Below are 15,834 nucleotides of genomic sequence, written 5' to 3'. Positions count from 1 at the left end.
GGCCTTTTCCCTGACAGGTTGCACCCGGACAGGGAATCATGTGGCACCCAAGGATAAGTGAAGGGGCTGGAGAGCGTCTGTCTACGGCAGTAGATGAAAACATTTGTTATATGTTTTTATAATATATGTTAGTTATAAGGAAAATAAAAGCAAAGCATCAAAGGATACATTAAATATTGAAATTTTATGATTTTATGCTTGAAGTAGCTATGCACAATTTCTGAATAAGACTTATGAGACAATGAAACTATTTTCTTTTTAATAACTTGAATTCAAACAATTATTTAAATTGTACAGAAAAAGAATTTTAAATTTCACAGATTTTTTACTCTTCCATTTATAAATATGTTGAAAATTCTTTTGATAAATATGGATTTTGAATTCACTTACACATTCTCACATCAAGTATTCTTAACTGATACTTACATTCCACCAGTCTTAACTGTTCTACTTCAGTGTTCTGATTGTGACACTGTTGAACATCACCAGTTAAATGTTTTCAACAGTAATTTTTACATTTCTGCTTTGAATCTATGACCTTTTTCATGACACATTATTTTAACAAAACAACAGTAATGTTGTATTCTACTAGCATTTTTTTTTTTTATAAAACTGAAACCAGGTGTGACTAGTCGCTTGGATCTTACTATGTTTGGATCTTACTATATTTATGGTTTTGATATGGAGTGTATACTATGGAGTATAGATCTGTGAATGGAATGGAGGGACATGTAACTCAGTGTTTTAGAATGTACTCTCGTTGTAAAGCCATGACATCTTTCAGTTGGGGCAGCTGAAACATCAATGAAAACTTACGCAGTGCCTTCCATTGTATCATTTTATTCTTTTTTTTTTATAAGAGCAAGTTTATTAAGAAAGTTACAGAGGTAGTAGAAGTGAGCCAGCTGAACTGAGTAGGCTCAGGAAACAAGTTACAGAGGCAGAAGAAAGGCCCTTGGAGCTCAGGAAAGAGAAAGGCATGAGTAATTCACCTGAGGGGAAGAAGTGGAGGAAAAGAAAGGCAAGGCACACTCTAGAAAGGGAGAACATCATTGGGTTCTTCATCTTGACAGTTTTTATAGTTTATTGAATTTATTGGGATGAGAGTGGTTCAAAAAAGCGTACAGGTTTCAAGTGTACAACTCAGTAAAACATCATCTGCACACTGCATGTGCCCATCACCCAAAGCAAATTTTCTTCCGTCTCCATTTACCCCCACCCCCTTGCCCCATCTCTACCTACCCCCACCCCACTTTCACTTTCCCTCTGGCTTTCATCACACTGTTGACTCTGTCTATGTGCACTATATATATATATATATATATATATATATATATATATATATAAATATTTTTTTTGCTTGACCCCTTCACCTTCTTTCATTAGTCCTCCAACCCCACTCCCATCTGACAGCTGTCAGTCTGTTCCATATATCCATGCCTCTACTTCTATTTGTTAGTTAATTTTGTTCACTGGATTCCACATATAAGTACAAACATACCAAGTTGGATATTTCATTACCAGTAGTTTGTTTTAGTGCTTCTTTATAAAACAGTAACATTCTGCTAAGATTCATCTTCAGGGATTCTATCTAGAACTGTTAGCTAAGTATAGTGATAATGGCTGTACACTCACCGCTCCACAGTATACATTTTTTCGATTTAAAAATCTTTTGGAGTGGTGTTTTCTCTGCGCCACTTTACTTGTTAATGCATTTGGTAGGTCTTAGTATTATTTAAAAAGTGGTTTGTTTTCTATTTTGATTGATCCATTGGTTTCAAACATTGTACTGACAGTTTTATGCAGGTTGATAAAAATAAGCAAATCTGCAGTGTAGTGAGACACCGTAGCTTCAGCTGTTAAGAGCACTAATGGTTCACCTTCTTTAGCTTCATCTCACATTATAGTAGTCAACCTCAAAAAAGCTTCAACCTGTTACACCAGTCTCATATTCCCCAACCTCATTATCCTGTTCTACTGTGTCCTTTTGTTCTATAATCTACATCAATTCCTAATAGGTTGCTTAATTTATATCTTTATTAATATATTAATAATATATTAATAATAAATACACAAATTAAGTTCTACAAAGGCAGGGCTTTCAATTCTATTTACTAATGTGTCCCATACTATGGCCCATATTAACTAATGTGTTAAATGTGTGAATTAATATTTAACTAGAAGTATGTAATGGACAGTAGGCTTATGTTACCTTAGAAAATGTATTTAAAATATGTTCGGTCCTCTGCATTCTTAAGACTGTTGTAAACAAATTGCATCAAAAAAAGTATAAGGCCCTGGCTGAGTAGTTCAGTTGGTTATAATGTCGTCCTGATACACCAAGGTTGCAGGAACACTCCCCAGTCAGTGCACATACAAGAAGCAACCAATGTTCCAATAAATAGGTGGAATAACAAATTGATTTCTCTCTTTCTCTCTTTCACTTTCTAAAAGAAATAAATAAAAAACAATTTTTAAAAGAAATAATTAGGGGAAAAAAAGGTTTAAAAACTTAGCCTATGATAATCAGTATAGGAAATAAAATATTAATTTGAAGTTCTCAAAAATTATTATGGAAATTCATCAAAAATCAGTTTGGCTAATTGCTAACACCAAAGCTGTTAATAAAATGAGAGATTAAGATACCAGAACATCAAGAAATTAGTTTTTCTATAGGAATATTTAATCCTTAATAGTGATTATAACAATAGTAACAATTATATATGCCTTCTCTGTTAGTAAAACATGAAAAAGAAAAACAAATTAAGTTGAGATTAAAAGCTGAAGTATTTTATATTCATATACATACAAAACTGCATTGATAAAAAATCAGGCTAAAGAAATACTCAAATGAACTAGTGTTGTACAACAGGAAAGGTCATGGGATGGTTATATACACACATACATATATTTATATGTACATACACACAGTTCTCTCTTACTCTTCACAAAATAATAATTGTCCAACACTAGAAAAAGTTCAAAATTCTAATAGAATTTAAATACTCATTTAGATTAAAAAAAAACTATTTTTTGTGCAGTTCTTCTGCTTTTGGTATGGTGCCGCTGTCCTTAACAAAGTCTTAGTGTCCCTTCAGCCAGACCCTTTGTTTGATCCACTCAGGAAAATGAAATTTTAGATTTCTGCCCAGGTAACAAGAGAGGTCTCAGGCTCAAAGGCTCATTCTGTCCTTCTCATTTTAGCCCCTTCTTCATTTTTCCCACTTCCAGAAGTTCTTGGCCATCAATTTTTGAGGCTTTTAAGTATTCTTCAGAGTAAACTTGGTTGGTTCTCAGCTTTCTTTAATGTTAATTTAGGATTCTGCTCTTTTAGGCCTGTGAAGTCTTTCTCCTTCCAGCTTCCAAAGTTGTGTTGCTGTTGTCACTTATGCATTTAGATGCAAATTTTGCCACCATTGGCATGTTATGGCACACTTGTAACCCACCTGCAGGTCATTTGCAATAGTAAGTCATGTGACCAGTCACTTGCAGGAAAAAGTACTAGCTTCAAAACCCCTTCTGCTTCTTACATGTGACTTTAAATTGTATTTATATTTGAAGATTCCATTTTCTCGGCCCTGGCCGGTTGGCTCAGCGGTAGAGCGTCGGCCTAGCGTGCGGAGGACCCGGGTTCGATTCCCGGCCAGGGCACACAGGAGAAGCGCCCATTTGCTTCTCCACCCCTCCGCCGCGCTTTCCTCTCTGTCTCTCTCTTCCCCTCCCGCAGCCAAGGCTCCATTGGAGCAGAGATGGCCCGGGCGCTGGGCATGGCTCTGTGGCCTCTGCCTCAGGCGCTAGAGTGGCTCTGGTCGCAATATGGCGACGCCCAGGATGGGCAGAGCACCGCCCCTGGTGGGCGTGCCGGGTGGATCCCGGTCGGGCGCATGCGGGAGTCTGTCTGACTGTCTCTCCCTGTTTCCAGCTTCAGAAAAATGAAAAAAAAAAAAAAAAAAAAAAAAGATTCCATTTTCTCATGTGTTTTATTTTTCCTGAGAGGAGAAAAATTTATGTTTTAACATTATTGAATCAAACTTAAAAAAATATTTTCAACGTTTTTTCTTCCTGCTTGTGCATGATGCTGCACAGGCTGTGCAGACTCACTGCATCATTGCTGATAAGGCATTTCTAGTCCTCTGCCCACAGAACACCAGAGTGGAGCACTGGGCTGGCTGGGACTGGAATGAGTCTGATTAATTGGTTTGGAGCCTTTGTCTTTCAAATAGGTTCTTTCTGGTTAATTTTCATAGCCATATAGAACTAGATTTTTCTTAGTGTCAGGAATAAAAATGACTCATCAGTCATTTCTAGTGGAAGAAAGAAATCAAGAACCTGCTTACTATGTTTCTTGTTTTTTAAAGCACATAGCTTTTATTTTTAATCACTAAAGTAAAATATTCTGAGTGTTCATTATTTTACAAAGTCCTTGTTTCCTATTATGCCACTTTCTAGTATATGTCAAGCCAAAAAGATTTTACTGATAATCTTTTCCAGGATTTTAGCATAGTTTATGTATCAGTTTATATGTTGTTTAGATAATATATAGTAAATGTTGTTGTTATCTCATATGTATTCCACCTAATCCAATATTCTAGATTTTATTTAGAGTTACCTTTAATAAGAGTTACCATCCTTTTGGAGCATTGTAACTAAGCAAAATACATCAAAACACTAAAATATAATAACTGTAATTTATATTTTAATTATTCAGAATATTCTGTGTTGTATTCATGTGGCTCAGCTATCATTAATCTGACTTTATGAACACAATTTACTATAAATTAGAATTATGAAATGACAATTAATAGACCAATTAATAAAATTATTTTAAGTGAACTTACTGGGATTAAAGAGAGGAGAAGCAGGAAGCATTGACTCATAGTAATTGCTTCTTGTATGTGCCTTGATCAGGCAAGCCCCGGGTTTCTTTTTTTAGGGGCGGGTTGTATTTTTTCAAAGTTGGAAACAGGGAGGCAGTCAGACAGACTCCCGCATGTGCCCGACCGGGATCCACCCAGCATTCCCAGCAGGGGGTGATGCTCTGCCCATCTGGGGCATTGCTCTGTTGCAACCAGAGCCATTCTAGCACCTGAGGCAGAGGCCACAGAGCCATCCTCAGCACCCAGGCCAACTCTGCTCCAATGGAGCCTCAACTGCGGGAGGGGAAGAGAGAGACAGAGAGGAAGGAGAGGGGGAGGGGTGGAGAAGCAGATGGGTGCTTCTCCTTTGTGCCCTGGCTGGGAATCGAACCCAGGACTCCTGCACGTCAGGCCGATGCTCTACCACTGAGCCAACTGGCCAGGGCCTGTTTTTTTTTTTTTTTTACAGAGACAGAGAGTCAGAGAGAGGGATAGATAGGGACAGACAGACAAGAACAGAGAGAGGTGAAAAGCATCAATCATTAGTTTTTCGTTGCGACATTTTAGTTGTTCATTGATTGCTTTCTCATATGTGCCTTGACCGTGGGCCTTCAGCAGACCGAGTAACCCCTTGCTCAAGCCAGCGACCTTGGGTCCAAGCTGGTGAGCTTTGCTCAAACCATATAAGCCCGCGCTCAAGCTGGCGACCTTGGGGTCTCAAACCCGGGTCTTCTGTGTCCCAGTTTGACGTTCTATCCACTGTGCCACCGCCTGGTCAGGCAGCATCTTTTCTTGTTATTCAGTCAGTAATTTGTTGAGTAGCTACTCTGTGCAAGGTTTGGTGCTAGGAGCTTGTTTTGGTTACCAAAAGTATGGCTTAATTTCTTCCAACAGAGTATAATCTGTTAACAGTAGGTGAACTCTTGCCTTATCTTTGGCAATCTATTACATAATAATGGCTTGTTCTCTTTGAGACTGTAATTAGTCTACTGCCACCATCTCTTAATAGACCAACTCTAAGTACATTGTTTTCAATCAGTGTAGACAGATACTGTATAAGAATTATTTCTTATATATCTATATACAGTTCTTACACTACTATTATACATATGTTTAGAAAAACATTACCTGAGTTTGTATTGGAAATTAAAATATTTTGTATGTATAAATTGACTCTTGCTTTTATGTATGTTTGTTAGATTCATTCATTTTATTCTATAAGTTTTTATTAGTGAAACACATTGTGTATTTCACAAAAGAAGATAAAGGATACTAATTCTTATGCAGTTTATATTATTATTTTTATTTACTCATTAGGATTATTTTTGGTCCTAGACATTTATCTGCAACTTACTACAAGATGTTCATTTCATATGCTATGTATATTTTGTCATCAATATAGAGAATTAATGTTTGTGTGTACTGTGAGGTATCTTGCTGAGAACGTGTCATAAAATATATTTTTCTATAACATATATTTTTCTACAAATATATATTTCTACATGTGAAATGATAAATTATTTATGATAAATGATAAAACAAAAAATTTGCTAATAAATTAACTTACTAATTTCAGAAACTTTAGTATATAACTCAGACCTAAATTTTTAAAAGCAACTTAGTCATAAAGTTGGAAAGAAATTCTCTGTATCTTAACTCTTATGTAATTGTTTTATGTGAATTTGATTAGTTTTAATTTAAAAGTAATTACTTTCTTTTATTAAGGTTTAAAAATAAGAAATATAAGGTTTAAAGGCAGAAACATAAAATACTCTTCTGAAACTTAATTATGTATTCTTTAGATATAATTTGAGTATCAATTTTTTTTTTTTTTTTTTGTATTTTTCTGAAGCTGGAAACGGGAAGAGACAGTCAGACAGACTCCCGCATGTGCCCGACCGGGATCCACCCGGCATGCCCACCAGGGGCGATGCTCTGCCCACCAGGGGGCGATGCTCTGCCCCTCCGGGAGGTCGCTCTGCTGCAACCAGAGCCATTCTAGTGCCTGGGGCAGAGGCCAAGGAGCCATCCCCAGCGCCCGGGCCATCTTTGCTCCAATGGAGCCTTGACTGCGGGAAGGGAAGTGAGAGACAGAGAGGAAGGGGTGGGGGAGAAGCAAATGGGCGCTTTTCCTGTGTGCCCTGGCCGGGAATCGAACCCGGGTCCCCCGCACGCCAGGCCGACGCTCTACCGCTGAGCCAACCGGCCAGGGCCGAGTATCAACTTTTATTATAAGTCTTTAAGATATAATTGCTAGTCTAATTTTTTTTTAAAGGTGAATCAAAGGATGTAGTCTTTTTTTTTAATTAATTAATTAATTCATTTTAGAGAGGAGAGGGAGAGACAGAGAGAGAGAGAGGAGAGACAGAGAGAGAGAAGGGGGGAGGAGCAGGAAGCATCAACTCTCATATGTGCCTTGACCAGGCAAGCCCAGGGTTTCAAATCGCAACCTCAGCACTTCCAGGATGACGCTTTATCCCACTGCACCACCACAGGTCAGGCTAGTCTAATTTTTTCTTGAAATAAATTTATATCTTTAAGTGTATTTTGTTTTTGTTTTTGTTTTTTTTTGTATTGTTTGTTCTTAAAAGAAGTTATTGTGGTTAAATGTTGGACTTATAACACTCAATAAAATAGTATAGAATATTCACGATAATAGATTGTATCTAAAAGCTAAATTTAAAAAAGCTTTATAAAGAAATTGCTGAAAAATAAGTTTATAAATACTTGTGTTTATATATCCACATGTATGTAGTATAAGGACATATAAATAAAAATAACATAAAAATAAATATAAATTATATATATACATATGTATGTGTTATGTATATAAAATAGTTGGCCTGAGAATTTTGATGTGAATGAATGTATTATGTATTTTTCCCCCAGTTTTAGAGTTGATTTTTTTATGGAATATACGATATTAGTTATTAGTAACACAAGTTACAAATTTATATTTGGGTTTACGTTAACTTAAAAAAAGGGAATTAGGCAAATATTCTAAGAGGTGACAAACTAAAACTTTTTAACATTATGGAATTATTGGTGAAAACCAAGAATAGAAAGTATATGGAAATACCATTAGTATTAGAAAGTAAAGCATTTATCACTTCTTTATTCACTCATACATTTATTCTTTTCTGCAACAGTCATCCCCATCATTCCACAGGGGACTGAAGTGGTCCAGATTTGAAGTGTCAGCTTCAATGGAAGATAGAGCATTTTACCTTTATTGAGATTTATGCTTTCCAGTCTTTAAAATTCTGACTTTTAAATTTACATATCTATAATATTTGCATAACTTGTTATGCCACAACATTAATTTTGAAGTAGCAATTCAAAGCAAAAAATTTAGATGTTTGATTATTTTAAATTAGCTGCATATTCATTGATTTCAGTTTCTCTTCTTTATGCAGCAGTACCTAGCTACTGACACTGTGGAATCCGGCATCCATCCAGTATATTTTTGCAGCACTCACTATATTGAAATGCTCCTGAAGGTGGAGGTGCCACTTGTGTTTTCAGCCTTCCACATGTCTGGTGTTGCACCGTCACAGGTAATCCGTCAGGGGACAATAGTATTTCTTCAGCCTGACCTGTGGTGGCGCAGTGGTTAAAGCGTCGACCTGGAAATGCTGAGGTCGCCAGTTCGAAACCCTGGGCTTGCCTGGTCAAGGCACATATGGGAGTTGATGCTTCCAGCTCCTCCCCACCTTCTCTCTCTGTCCCTTTCTCTCTCCTCTCTAAAATGAATAAATAAAATTAAAAAATAAATAAATAAATAAATAAATAAATCCCTTTAAAAAAAAAATAGTATTTCTTCAATTCTCAGACTTTAGTGTCTTTAAAGAATATTACTTTCTTATCAGATATAGGAAATACATTTAAATTAATAAAATCATTTTGGTAAGTATTTATACCTTTGTGTTTAAATCCTTAAACTGGCTTCTCCTTTGCATCTATTATAATAGGTAGCTTTACTTTAAAGTAGATATCTGGCACTCACAGAATTCGAGTTCAAGTTTAGCTATTCAAAGGTATATACATTCTGTAGTTTATAATGTAGGTTTTCGAAGGTAATGTCTACTTTAGCAGGCTAATTTAAGGATTAAGTAACTGAAGGCAATAATTCTTAGCAACACTGAGTATCTGGTATGTGAGATACTATGTCTTATCTAACAAGAAAGCCTGGAGCTGTTTCTGCTATTGAGGTCTGAGAAGTTGTAGTCATTTTTCTAGGGTCTGTAATTGTGCGTGTGGTCACATTGACAGTAGCCACTGATGTTTTTTTATACTTAAGATTATCTTGATCTTGGAGCTTATATTACCTGTTTATGTGACGTATCTGATAGATTTCTTAATAGTAAATTATCTTTCATTCCCTTGGATTTGTCTTACTGGAAACCTTTTCCTCTTAATTAGACAATAGTTCTTCCTAATATGACATGTGCTTTTATACGTATTTTGAAGAGCCCTTATGGCATTTATTAAATTGACTTACATCAAGTTACTCCATCTGCTGAGTTTTAAATTTCCTGAGTTGAATAAAAATCTAACGATAGCAAGGAATTGTATATAGTGGAAAGAAATACTCTTAGCCAATTCTAGCTCTTACTGTATATGTTCCTGAAACACTTCCGAGAACTTTGAATCACAAAATGTTTAATTCTGGTTGGAAGTACTTACTTAGATATTTACTATAAACTTAATAATCTATTCTTTTAATCTTCTAAAAATCCAAGGCAATGAGCAATAAGTTCCTGAGAGTTCCTTTTAGCCATTCTAGTATTGATTAATAGAAAATGCATTATCTGATACTTCCAGTCATTTACTAGTTCCTAACATAGATTTTTAAATTTAAAAATAAACTACCAAAGTCCATGGGAAACATTTGCAATACCTCAGGCCCCACTGTATGAATTTGGTACCTATCATTTTTTTAAAACTTTTTTCTTTTATTCATTTTAGAGAGGAGAGAGAGTGTGAGATAGAAAGAGAGAGAAAGGGGGGAGGGGCAGGAAGCATCAACTCCCATATGTGCTTTAACCAGACAAGTGCAGGGTTTTGAACCAACGACCTCAGCATTCCAGGTTGACACTTCATCCACTGCGCCACCACAGGTCAGGCCAGTACCTATCATTTTGGCATCTCTTTATCAATTTGACATCTTTTTATCAATTTGAAACTGCTTACATGTAGCAAGCAGATATATCTAATAAAAACCACTGCATTATATCTCAGCAGTAATATTATGTTTCTTAAATTACCTAAAGTGGAAATACCTTTTTACTGGCTCCTTTTCTGAGCTAATAATTTTAAATCTAAAATATATATCATTGATTTGTTGATAGTATTTGCCATTTTATTGCTAATTATAGAATGTGAAAACTGTTTTTAAATAACTGAATGGGTATATGTGGTTAAATAATTATTTGGATACAAATTTAGTATTTCAAAACTTATTCATTTTGACCTAATTAGAAGCAGTTTTTTTTGAAGTTGTTAATTTATAGACACTAAGGGATTAAGATTGGTTGATTAATGAGGGATTTGTGGGGTAGGTTGCTAAATAAAATATGTACCTCTCTAAAAATAATAAGATCAATTAGAATAGAAAAAAATTAAATGTAGTTAGAAATATATACTTATGGATTAGAGTTTCTTATAAAAGTAACAGGTTGGAAAGGAACTTGAAATTTAAATATATGTTCTTTTTTTTAATTCATTTTAGAGAGGAGAGGGGAAGAGAGAGAGAGAGACAGGGAGAGAGAGAGAGAGAGAGAGAGGAGAGACAGAGAGAGAGAAGGGGGGAGGAGCTGGAAGCATCAACTCCCATATGTGCCTTGACCAGGCAAGCCCAGGGTTTTGAACCGGCGACCTCAGCATTTCCAGGTTGACGCTTTATCCACTGCGCCACCACAGGTCAGGCTGTTCTTTCTTTTTAAATGAACAGAAAATCACATATTCAGCTTAACTTTTTGACAAATTTTACCTTTAAAAAATTTTTTTACTGAATTTTATCATCTTTCCTGGATTAAGAAGTATCACATATCTTTCATGATTTATCTTTTGCAATTCCTTTGGGACATAATTTGACATATCATTGATTATTGTACTGTACTGTGTCAGCAAGCAGGCTAACATGGATAATCTTCTGATTATACTCGACAAAAACCTGATTTTTCTTTTTCTGGGTCTTTATCACCAGCACTATTGTAAAGGTAGAATTACTATATAGAAAACTATTTTACTGTTTCATATTCTGTGACAGTGCGTTTTTAAAATGCAAATTTATGCAAATACAAAGTAGAATGTTTACACTGGGAATGCCCCTAACTTAGAATCATACTTAAATGTGTCCCAGGCTTGACCTCTCCTTATGTGGCTAGTGTTGCTATTTGAGATGATACCTTCTCACTCCCCCATGTTCCATCTTTACTTGTCAGGTACATATCCTTGAAGGTATGTCCAAAAAGAAACCTCTGGATCACCTACAGATATATGATTCTGCTTTGCTTTGAGTTTGTATACTGCTTCTATACCTCCTCTCTAGTAGAAATATATGCCTTGCTTTATGGAATAGTTATTTGTATCCTTTACCTCTCTTACCTTTTGAAATTTCTTAAAAATGTGAGTGCCTGACTTAGCTTCAGCACATTTGAGTGTCTGACACATTGTCATGCCTAGAAGTGCAACAAAAAGACTATCTTTTATTTATAGCAGCTCTTTGCAGTATAAGAAGTATATTTTCAGACCTTATTTCTATTAAAATTGTAACTCTTCGTGTTACAGATGAAGAAATGCAGGATCAGTAAAGTTAATTAACTTCCTTAGGGTATCCTGATAATGAAGAATTAAAACCACCTATTTGGTTTTGGAATCAGATTTATTTCTTACTTTGCTAATAATATTCTTTCTATCCTGAGAAAAAATAAAACAAGTTGTGTATAGTTTTTAAAAATAGTGTCTTTGGATCATAAACTCGATCATTTAAATCATAGCTACTTTGGTTTAATCAGGTATTTATAAGTAATTCTTTTAACTAAACTTATTTTTATTTAATTCTTATGGAATTCTTTGAAGACTGTTAAATTTACATACATATGAGAATAATTTACCTCAGATAAAATAATTATGTTTATCTCAAGGTTATATCTTAATGTCCTTTGGCATAAGCTTAGGTATGGTTGAAGGGAAAAATTTCCTAGGGAGGAAAATTTTTGATGCATATTGTACAAATTAGTTTTTTTTCTTAGGAACCTAAAAGCCATTTAAATGTTTTAAAGTGTAATTAGCTCTAAAGAATATTAGTTTATAAGAATATTAGTTTATAAGCATAATTAGTTTTTTTCACTTTGTAAACGGTTTCATAAACTACTACTAATATTTTTTAATGAATATGAGAATTCAACTGCTTAGTTTTCTTTAATGTAGTACATTTTTAAGACTTGGAAGAGGAAATTTGGAAAAATCACATGTGCATTTACTCATTAACTCAGCAATGTCATTTATAGAAGTCTACTCCAGAGACACACTAAAAATTTAGAAAATGCATGCATACAGATATATTTTTATAACATTATATATAGTAGCAAATAACTAGAAACAATGCAGATGTCTATGAATAGGGATTTGGTTGAATAAATAATGGTTCGTCCACAGAGGGGTACTATGAAATTATAAAAATGAGTGAAAAATAACTTTATATGTTGCTGTAGAATGATACATAGCAAATACACACACACACACACACACACACACCAAATGTGTTTATATTAAAAACATGAATGAGTTTACCATATTTTTTAAATGATTGTTTTTATGATAGGGAAGGATGAGCTGAAGAGCCAGGGAATGTACCTTGCTTTGTAATTTTACTTTCAAATTGTTTCAATATTTTATATAATAATATAAATATATACCTATAAATAACCCACTAAATAAATAAGTTTTGTCCTTAAAAATACGAAATCAGACTGAATCAAATAAACCTAATAGTACCACCTGATGATATAAGCTCATGAGAAGCACTTTGAAACTCCTTCATTTGACTGTACAGATCTAGTGATATGTCATCAAAAGACAGAGAACAGCAAAAATTCTATGTTTTGAGTAACCATAGTGCTTGTGGTAGTGTTGGTATTATTATTACTATGAGATTATTTTTTGTGTGCTAAATGAAATGAAAAGTTATGCTGATGGCAATGATAACTGAGATTTTCAATGTGTCTTAAAATAATTCCAGACAAAACTTATAGCAACTTAAGGTGTATCTTATCTTAAAAATATTAAAGAGGTGGAACCTATAGAGGAAAATGGACTTGGAACATATCAACTAATCAAAATTTTGAAGTTGTGTTAGATCTGGTTCCTCTACAATTTTCATTTATATATATCTATTATATAAAAATGTTAAAAGAAAAATTTTATGTCCTTTTGGACACATACAACTTCCTTTGTCCTTTTAGAATCTCAGACTGTCAGCTGTTCACAGACCCTTGCATTTTCTAAAGATAGAGAAGTTATTTGTTCAAGGATTAAAAAATATGACTCATAGTTTATCATTCTATCAGGGAAATAGTATTTTTGACTTTTATTATAATGTAATAATTCTAAAGTATCTTGTACATTTAACAATAGCACGTATAATTTCTACCAAGACAAGAAGGTCATATTTTTAGAAAATATATCTCTCCCCTTCAAGTGTAAGGTCCATCAGAATAGGGACCAAATGTCTTTTGTTTACTTAAAAATTATAATCTTGTATATTAGGTATAAATAAATATAAATGAATACTAGACATCTGTACCTTTGTTATAGAATAACATATATAACACATATATTTTCAAAGTGCCTTCAGTTTTCTCTCATTTTCTTCTCAATTTCCCCATGTGTAGAAAAGACAGATATTATTTCTTCATTAAATGGAAGAGAAATAAACAATGTATAGAAAACAATGCTTGAATGTATGCAAATGCCAGAAAATTGCAACAGCATTAGAAACTATATAATAAAGAACTAAGTGCAGATTCTGGGGTGACTTCCTTTTAACCAATTCAGATAAAAGTAGATGGATAATTACCTATCTACATACATCTTAACTTCAGATATATTTGTTGGAACACATAAAGTTGGTAGGTTTAGAGGTTCAAATGAGTCAGTGATCAGCAGTTTCATACTATTCAACCTGTAGAAGAGTAAGGCCGACTAGAATAAAGATGGGCAGTATCTGTGACCTCTTTCATCTGTATCTACTTTCTAGTCATCCTTGAAACCTACAACTGAATGGAAACTACTCTTTCTGGCTGCTGAGATTATCCATATTAATTTCTACTCCTCAGTTGTTTCTCCTTCATTCATCCAGAGATTCTCATTTTCATTAATTCAGTTGATTGGCATTAATAGCTATAGCAAAGAACAGAGGCACAGAGAACCCTGCACTGATTTAAAGGAATTAAAAGTATTGCTTCTAGTCAAAGAACCATTGAATGCTTCAATCTATCTAATCAAATGGGAGCAGGATGTATTTTTCCTCCCAGTCCAGTAGAGCCACAATATGTCAATATTTGGGGGGCAATGGAAGTTTGGTAGTGAACTCTTCAATACCAACTTACCTTCCCGGTTGAGGTCTTGGAGAAGAATCTTATCAATGTCAAGTGAACACTAAATATGGGACCAAAGGAAATTAATTATATTCTGCCTGTTGACAAATATTAGACATTTATAGACATACCGTATTCTAATTAAGTACTGTCAACTCATAAGATCTATGAAAATACTTGGAGCATAGTAGAAAGGAAAATCTTATAACTGAGAGCAGAATTACAATAAAAAAAAGAAGAAAATATTTGGTCAGATATAGTTGACATTATCAATAACAACATAGGAAATATGACCAGAAGATGAGATCAAAAGATATGCCTATAATGACTGAGATTTAAAGGTTAATGGCCGATGTGAGTAATTATATATTGGAAAGGAAACTCCATGATATCAGCTGTTATGGGCTGAATTGTGTTACCTCCCCAAATGCATATGTCAACATTCTAACCCCCAGTACTTTAGCATGTGACTATATAGAGATAAGGTCTTTAAAGGTGATAATTACATTAAAATGAGGTCATAACAAATTTGGACACAGGCGAGTACAGAGATAAGACCATGTAAAAATATAAGCAAAGGCAGGCAACTACAAGCCAAAGGGATTGGCCTCAGAAGAAACCCTGCCAACACCTTGACTTCCCCAGAATTGTGTGACATTAATTTCTGTGGTTGACTCACCCTGTCTCTGGTACAGCCTTGGTAAACTAATATACCATGTTAAAGACAGTTAAAAGTGGTATCAGCATCCTTAAAAGTTGAATCAGGCTATAAAAACAAAATTTAGAAACTATTCAAGAATATATTTTTAAAAGGACCAAATGAAAGAACAAAAGAAAATTTGTGACTTTGTATCTTTTATAGCTATGATAAATTGATATAAGCCACTGTATCTGTTCCCATTTTCTTTTTCCACTCCCCCATCCCCACTTAGACATAAAATTATAGGAGAAGATAGGCTTAATAAAGGAAATCTTTCCTCAGTGGTAATCTGTTGACCATGAATGAAAACTAAAATATTGGAAAGTAATTAATTGTCTTAATTTCCCAAGACTGCAGTACCAAAGTATCATAAACTAGGATGCTTAAAACAACAGAGACTTATTGTCTCACAACTTTGGAGACCAGCACACAAAATCAAAGTGTTGGCAAGGCTGTTTCCTCTGACCATATCAGGTGAAGGACTACTCTTTGATGCTTCTTTCCTAGCTTCTAGTAGCCACAGGTGTCTCTTGGCTTGCAGGTGCATCAGTCATCTGTCTTCATGTGTGACATTTTCTATGTGTGACTTTCTTACATCTTCCCTCTATGTGTGACTCTTTGTCCAAATTTCCCCTTTTTATGTATCTATGGATGCCAGTCATATTGGAATAGGGTT

General features: G+C 34.5%; 1 protein-coding gene and 1 non-coding gene across 2 annotated transcripts in view; one reads left to right on the top strand and one right to left on the bottom strand.

The window, feature by feature from the left end:
- The window catches only part of TBC1D32 (TBC1 domain family member 32), a 248,526-nt gene that overhangs the window by 196,800 nt on the left and 35,892 nt on the right, over window positions 1-15,834 (top strand). The window contains exon 31 of the mRNA XM_066248097.1: window positions 8,273-8,413. Within this exon, the coding sequence (XP_066104194.1) occupies window positions 8,273-8,413 (141 nt within the window). The remainder of the gene's footprint in view (window positions 1-8,272; window positions 8,414-15,834) is intronic.
- Window positions 5,227-5,302, bottom strand: TRNAV-GAC (transfer RNA valine (anticodon GAC)). Its single transcript has one exon. It is a non-coding gene; the product is annotated as a tRNA-Val (tRNA).

This window comes from Saccopteryx bilineata, chromosome 12, assembly GCF_036850765.1.
Source record: "Saccopteryx bilineata isolate mSacBil1 chromosome 12, mSacBil1_pri_phased_curated, whole genome shotgun sequence".
NCBI lineage: Eukaryota > Metazoa > Chordata > Mammalia > Chiroptera > Emballonuridae > Saccopteryx > Saccopteryx bilineata.
Note: the sequence above shows the minus strand (reverse complement) of the source record. Positions and strands in the feature narration are given on the sequence as shown.